The following is a 7,596-nucleotide window of genomic DNA, read 5'->3' on the forward strand; positions in this document are numbered from 1 at the left end:
TCAAATTCTGTGTTTTTCTGTAAATATGGGGTGCTGTGTGTACATTAATGAGGAAAAAATGAATTTAAATGATTTTAGCATATGGCTGCAATATAACAAAGTGAAAAATTTAAGGAGGTCTGAATACTTTCTGTACCCACTGTACATTTTGATTACTGTTAAGCTCCCGAAAAACTGTTAAAATATGGATAAACAAAAAAGTCTTTTGGTGTGCTAAAACAGCAAATCAAAACATCTGAATTTCTTAATTTGTCAACAGTGAAATAACAGAATAACACTTTATACTGAAAACCACTGAATTCATAGCTAGCATGTTTTTACTGTTAAAAACCAACACCAGAATTATTAAAGTTAGATTTATTTCTTCACCAGCCACAACTGGAAGCAGAGACCATTGCCAACAGTCAATTTTGCTAGTGTTTTACCACAGTTTAGTCTTCTTTAAATTCTGACCAGTCACCCTTATGAGACAAAATGATATCCTGTCATCTGAGGAGTGTCAAATAAATACAATTGCAATTACAAAAACATATAAAATCAACTAGGAGTATGTGTAACACTGTGTAGAATATTTTTAAATAGCAAACATTTTTCTATATTTGCAAATTGCACTTGTATTAACACAAAATGGCACTGTAGGGTTACTGTTTATAGACAATGGATGTCAAGTTTACAAAAAACTATTAAAACAATTAAACTTTCATGAATAAAGCTTATGAACAGTATGAACATCTGACCTTAAATTAGAAATCTTTAAGCCTTGCATTAATGCTCTTCAGTCATAATAAGCACACTTGAGTTTGTAACAGTGGAGCCCAGTTATATAAAATCTTGACCATGAATCTGAAGCTCCATATTCAAAGGATCATATAACAAAAACAATGTATTGCATTATGTTTCAATGATCTAAAGAGGAGATATAGTTATATGCAACAGTCGTTCATATTTCTGGACTGAAGGACCACGGTGGGCAGCTGATGTGATGAGTCATACTTTTAGCAGTCACACTGTTTGACACAAATGTTACATTTGTTTTGGCACTCTAGAACAAGGTCCTTGGCAAATACTGTTGGATATGCTCTTGTGTTAGCAATGACATGATTTGGCCCATGATTAAAGAGCGAAGAAACCAGGAGCCCAGACAACTGGTAATTCTTCCAGACACCCTGACGAAGCTCCTTAAGGATACTTGGCTTGTTTGATTTACTGTAAATAGAAAAATAAAGAGACAAGAAAATCACATTAAATTGATTCGAATTTTCACTGCATTAGTGACATTTATTGATAAAGTTAGTGCACAGTGACTGTCAAAGCAGGACAGATGTGTTATGCATTCACTAATATAAAGGGAATGTTTTAACCATGACAACAGCTAATTTAAAGTTACTCTACCCAAGCTCTTTTCAGCCACCAAAACGAACAGTGAGATTAAAACAAACTGGCACCATAGGTTCCCAGCCTGAAGCTAGCGATAGTTATATTTGGCAATCCAGTAAATTCTGCCCAGGATCCTGAGTTATGTTTTGTGAATCTGGGCTGGTAGACCTTCTGACTTACATGCTGGGTGGAAGACCCTCCCTTGCCCTTTGTTTTGCCCTTGCCTCCCACCGCTGTGGCACTGTTACGGCGTGCCTGCTCATGGTCAAACTCCAAGTCCTCCAGTCGCTGGGTTAAGGCCAGTTTTTGCTGGATGGCCATACGTAACAGAGAATTCAGAGTCTTCTTCTCATCCTCAGCTGCAGCCAGTTGCCTCTGCATGTCATCCAGCTGGGTCACATACTCATCACACCTGAGAGAAGGGAGAGACAGAGAAGAAAGAAACCAGAGATAAACAGTAGTACCAGCAGGTGGCGCAATCTGCCTTGGATTGTTGCTACTGACACGTTTTCTTCATTTCCCAGACAGCATTTTCCAGATGGAAGGATGAGATCCTGGCTAGCCGACTCACACGTATTAAATCAGACTGTGTTCCCACAATGCTTTGTGCCTTCTCACAAACAGACGCTCACACACTTGTGCAAAATAGGCACTTAAGTTTGTAATTTCTCTTTTTTGTTACCAGAAAAAGATGGTAAGAGGAGGCAGATTTAGCAGAATATAAAGATATATCAGGGTTATTGGTATTTTGCCACATCTCCTATATTACAGTGCAACAGACATCATGAGTTATAGTGCGTGCCCTTAGTCACTTGGCCACCAGGATGCCACATGATTGTTAATTTCATGTTTGTCAGTAATGAAAAGACCATTAATGATTAAGTAGAATCATACCTTGTAGCAAACATGGCTCGAAGAGAGGAGAACGTGGCAGCATCCTCCTTCAGGGCCTTGAGTTCATTGCGGAGCTTCATCATTGTCTCAGTCACCATGGCCTTCTCACTATCATACTTACTCTTCAGGTTTGCCAGAGCCACCTCAGCTGTCTACAGGGAATAAGATGTTATGTAATTATTAATTTCTCACACTTTCAGAAAGTCTGAACTCAGTTGTAATTTTTTTTAATCTGAAGCCAATTACTCCTTTCTGTTGTTCATGAAACAATGAACATCCTTCCTCTGAGTAAACATACACAGCAAGCATGCACACACACACACACACACACACACACACAGAGCGGTCGCCTGACCTGTTTGTTGGCCTTCAGCACAGCTCTGAGAGTGGCGATCTGTTCCCTTTTGGTGCTTAGTAGGGATTTCAGTTTGAGGATCTCTTCCATGCAAGCCTCTTTGTCTTTGTCTGGCACTGTGTTCAGCTCCAGATTGGCAAGTCTCTGGCGTGACAGCTCTGTGGTGCGGTCCACTGCCTGCTGCAGGTGGCGGATCTGGTCCCTGATGATGGCTACGAGGTTATAGATGTTCATGGGTTCTGGGCGGTGCTCTGGGACTGGAGCTGGGCCAGGTGTGGTGCTGCTGGTGTTGGATTTTCCAGGTTCAGCCTCAGTGATCAGCCCATCAGTGATAAGCAAAGAAGACTGCTGCTCCTTCCCTTCGTGCCCCCGTCTCATCATGGCCTTGCCTTCCTTGTAGTAGTCGAGCATGACACGGTTAGGAGTCTCATTGTTGCATATACACACGTGGTTGTAGAGATTGGCCAGTTCTTCACTGAAAGTTATGAGCTCATCCTGGGCAACATTAAGGCTGCCAAGTGATTCTCTTGCAGCCTCACTGACCAGACGGAGCTCCTTCTCCAGACGAGCCATCTCTGCTTTATCTGCTTGGCTAATTTTCTCAAGTGACGTCAACCTCGACCTCAAGTCCTGGACGTCACTCTCCAGCCGTGCTCGCTCATCTTCATACTGGGTTTGACACTGCTGGTACTGTTCCCTCAGTGTCTTCAGCTCCTGCCTCAGCTCCCCAGCTTCAGACACCGCCACAGTGTATTTACACTGCAGGATCTCAGGGCCGTTGATGTCCAGCTCATAATAGTCTCCATCATCATGGCTGTCCCTGTCTTTTTCACTGTCGAGGGCAGACTGGCGCTCCTTACTGGCCTGAAGTTTCCTTATTGCGCTGAGGTTCTCAGTCAGCCTGTTGACAGTTTCCTTTTGCTCAGACATAGTCCCATAGGCCTGTTCCAGCTGCTTCTGACTCTCCTGCAGAGAATTGATCAGGGCCACTTTCTCACGCTCCACCTAACATCAAAACAAAGGCAGGCAAAGATCACCTGGTCAACTTTATAGAACCAGCCTAAATTAAAATAAAGATCAGAAACAACCTTTCAGACAGGCTGGAAGATCACACATTGCATCTTTCTCTCTCCATGTCCCCTACAGTCTAAGGCAATATAGTTACTGTCCTCAAATTCAACTAAAGTGAATTCAGCAAACATCCCAAAAATGTCAACATGTAATTAATGTAAAAAAATGCATAATCAATAATATGCTATTGATGATCAGTAACCATATACCTAGACTCTCAGCAATGATTCCGTTTCAGAAGCTCTGTCTTCTGCATACAGGAATGTTGTGCAGCAACATTTTAAACTAACCACTTACTTTTGCAGTGCCAAAAAAATATATTAAACAACTTCAGAGTTTAATCTAAATCCAACAACTTTTATCATCTTTCAAATAAAATGTGGGGTAGTCAATAAATATTATTTTTCAAACCTGTAGATTCATTCAACGGTGAACAGAGAAGCACTGTGCATTGGGATTTTATAATCTGGTCTTGTGGTCAGTTGGCTTACTGGAAGAGTGATTGCCATAAATGTTCAAATTGAAGAAAAGACTATTTTAGGTACTGCACTGAAGCTTAACCAACCAGATGCTGCTGTATAAAAAATATAATGTTCAATGTGGTCATTTTGTTTCATCACCATTAGGGTCTATTTAGGTAAATCTGCAATCCCTGCTAAAATACCCAACAGCTTTCAAACAGCAGAATGCGTAAACTCCAAGTATGATGAATCTATGCAGGCAACCACTCAAATATGTGACCATAATAAACCTTTGGCCCAATCAACAATCTTTTGTGTTCTTATGTACTTTATGATGTTCAATAGATTTTTAACTGAAAGTTAAATCTATTTGAGTCAATGAGCTGAGAAAAAAATGGATGCAACAACACTGCTTTCAAAAAAGTGACTTACCTGTACAAGCTGCTGTTTAAGTTTCTGGATCTCAGAGATGTTGAGCTCACTGAGCAGGTCATCCACCAGGCTAGGAGCTGGCTTAAAGGCCGCTCCTTTCTTGCTCACAGCACCTCTGTCTTCATCACCTTCGCTTGTCTTAACCAAGCCGTTTTCAAAGCCTCGGATTAGATCATCGTTGTCAGGCTCACAGACGGTGGATGGATCCTCGCGGAGCTTTAGGGTGTCGATGGAGATATTGAAAGCACTGTTGTACACAGAGCCACCGATGGTCATATAGTGGGACAGCTCTTTGCGCAGGGTGGCCTTCTGCTCTCGCTCTGTTTTAATTGTTTCTAAGGCCTCTGTTAGCTGTCGCTCAGCTATTTCTCTCAGACGCATGGCTTCATCCAGCTGACTGTGGAGACACTGCGAGTCCTCCTCCACACGGCGGATCTCATGCTTGAGACCTTCAAATTCCACCTGTACAGATGGCCAAAAATGTAAGTAAGGTCATCAGTAATTTTACTCAGTTGAGTAGTGTCCACTGTGATTCATCTATTAGAAAAAAGTGCCTCACAGATGCCAAATATTGTCTACTGACCATGAAATAAAACCATAGCTTTTTAAAATGTAAAATTTAGTGTACAATACAAACAATGGGTAATATTCTCCGATTCCCATTCCCAACATCCAAAAAAAAGCAATGGAATAACAACATTTTTTAAAGATAGGCCTTGTTACGTTCTTCTATTGGAAGTACACGATAAAAAATTGTTTATCAAGGCTTTAGGTTTAGAACTATTCTAACATGCCTTCAGTTGTGTAACAAGGTAAATAAATTCAGTTGTAAGTTCTTCATCTCACCTGGTTTTGTCTCAGCACTGACACTTGCTTCTGAAGAGAGATGTTCTCCTCCTCCAGCTCGCTGTAGTCCTGCAGCACACGAGCCTCTCGCACCTTGAACTCTCTGATCTCATCACGCAGCTGACTGCGCTGCATCTCCACCAGCTCTGAATTCTGCCCACAGGAAGAGAGGGGAAAGAGACAGATAATGCCATGTTACAGTATGCTGCATGAGCTGAACTTCAGTTAAAATCAGTGTTCACTGATGGAGTCACACATCGCACAGGCAGTGCAAACTACATCCTTGCAATGGCCTGGTCAAGAAGATAAGCATATTTCAGATACCACAGGGGGAAGGGGGACATGGTCCATTTACTAATGCTTGCTACAGAGAGCGCTGGTGGTGGGTGGCTGTCCTTTGTCACTCACAGTGGACCATTACATCATCTTTCCTGCTTGGCTCAATGTAAATGTGCTTAATGAAGCTCCCCATACCAAGTACCAACTCTCTCACAACTCCCTCAGACAACTACTGGTGAAATCACAACTTCTACCAGCGTTACTAACTTTAATCCCATATTATCATCAAATAAACACATGAAGCAGAAACACTGATTTCTTAAAGTTATGACAAAAAAAATCCATTGACATGTAAGAACACAAAATGATTCAAGAAAAATGATTCAACAAGATCCAGGTTTCACTGATATAAATGGTCTTTGCAAGAAAATGTCATGTAATAGGATGCGATAAATCAGGATGTGCTGAACTATTTCCTAAATGGCACAAATACTGTCATCTTGCATTTTAACAATGTATTCAAATGGTCACCTCTCTTGTCTCCAGGATAATGGAGGACAGGCGATCATTTTCTGCTTGTGCACTGACGAGGGAGGCTTTGGTCTGCCGGAGCTCATTCTGCAGCTCCAGGACCTTCTGCTGGTAGAGAGCCTCCTTACTGGCAGACTCCAGGATCAGTGACTCCTCCCTGCTTTCCCCATCTGCTGCCACCTTCCTGTGGGTTGAGTAAGCTTGTCCAAAGGCCTAGCAACACAGAGAAAGAACAAACATCAGAACCAACTCATTTGATCAAGGATAATAAGCAGAGCTGCCCTAAGATTCTCACACAAAATCACAAGTATGATAAGAAAAAAACAGAGAACTCATTCAAAAACACCAGAAGCTTATGATTCACCAGTTTGCATTAAAGCTGCATTTATTGCTGGTTGTGTTACAGAAGACCATTTACTCACAAGTGCCATGTCTCTCAGCTGCTACATTCACACACCGACAGGCCACAGAAAAAGCATCAACTGCATACATTTGAATATGTCATGCTCATATGACAAGGTGAAGCAAAAGTCCAAGGGAACTTAAGTGGGGTGTGTACTAATAGGCTTATGAATACACTAACTGCTAGATATTTAATAGTATTAAAGAGACATACAGGATAATGTAAGAACAGGTTACCAGTATGGACATGCTGGTGTCAGATTCTCACAGGCACTGGACTTAAAGGATTACAGACACCTAGCCAACATCCAGAAACTGAGCCAAATGGTGATGTAACAGTTACTGTCCAAGAAAGTGCTGAAACCAGTCACTGTGCTGCAGCTCCCCTTCCCACCAGCATCTAACCCCACCTTTCTCAACAGTCTTCAGACAAACAAATTGAAATGTGTACCACGCAGCGGTCAGCCGTGATGCGAATTGATCAGGAGCCCAATTGCACAGAGGATGCTCCTTTTCCTAATCGGCCTCAGTGACACACTCGAAAGACTAAAGAGAGAAGTAACGGTCAGAATCATGAGACACCAAGAGAGTGACTGCAACAGTGAGTCACTTAGTGACCTGACTGCAATCTATGCCTTGAATATCATACAGTGGACAAAGATCACCATCAATATACAACTTAGAATAGTCAAAGATCCATGGAGACTCCTCCAGTGAGGACGCAAGTGAGTCTCCCATCTTGAATGGACAGTTTATAGATCACACATTTAATAAACTGATCATTTGTTTAAATTAACTGATTAGAGGGAGATTAATAGTTAATAACAATAATTGCTAGTTCCAGCCCTAACTGTATTCTGGGCTTCATCAATTTAACTGTAGTAATACATAGTAATGCTTGTAATTAAACACCTTTCAGCTTACAGCTAAGAGACTGACTTCTGTCCA

At 41.5% G+C, this 7,596-nt stretch overlaps 1 protein-coding gene across 4 annotated transcripts in view; it reads right to left on the bottom strand.

Moving 5' to 3' along the window:
* Positions 1 to 631: 631 nt before the first annotated feature.
* The window catches only part of LOC109951938 (protein bicaudal D homolog 2-like), a 10,396-nt gene continuing 3,431 nt past the window's right edge, over positions 632 to 7,596 (bottom strand). For all 4 annotated transcript variants that reach the window (XM_020586715.1, XM_020586717.1, XM_020586719.1 and 1 more), the window contains 7 exons: positions 6,247 to 6,459; positions 5,437 to 5,589; positions 4,591 to 5,052; positions 2,627 to 3,631; positions 2,272 to 2,423; positions 1,558 to 1,789; positions 632 to 1,206 (listed from right to left, as the gene is read on the bottom strand). In XM_020586715.1, the coding sequence (XP_020442371.1) occupies positions 1,204 to 1,206; positions 1,558 to 1,789; positions 2,272 to 2,423; positions 2,627 to 3,631; positions 4,591 to 5,052; positions 5,437 to 5,589; positions 6,247 to 6,459 (2,220 nt within the window). In that variant the 3' untranslated portion in view covers positions 632 to 1,203. The remainder of the gene's footprint in view (positions 1,207 to 1,557; positions 1,790 to 2,271; positions 2,424 to 2,626; positions 3,632 to 4,590; positions 5,053 to 5,436; positions 5,590 to 6,246; positions 6,460 to 7,596) is intronic.

Source organism: Monopterus albus, unplaced genomic scaffold (assembly GCF_001952655.1).
Source record: "Monopterus albus unplaced genomic scaffold, M_albus_1.0 scaffold419.1, whole genome shotgun sequence".
Classification (NCBI taxonomy): domain Eukaryota; kingdom Metazoa; phylum Chordata; class Actinopteri; order Synbranchiformes; family Synbranchidae; genus Monopterus; species Monopterus albus.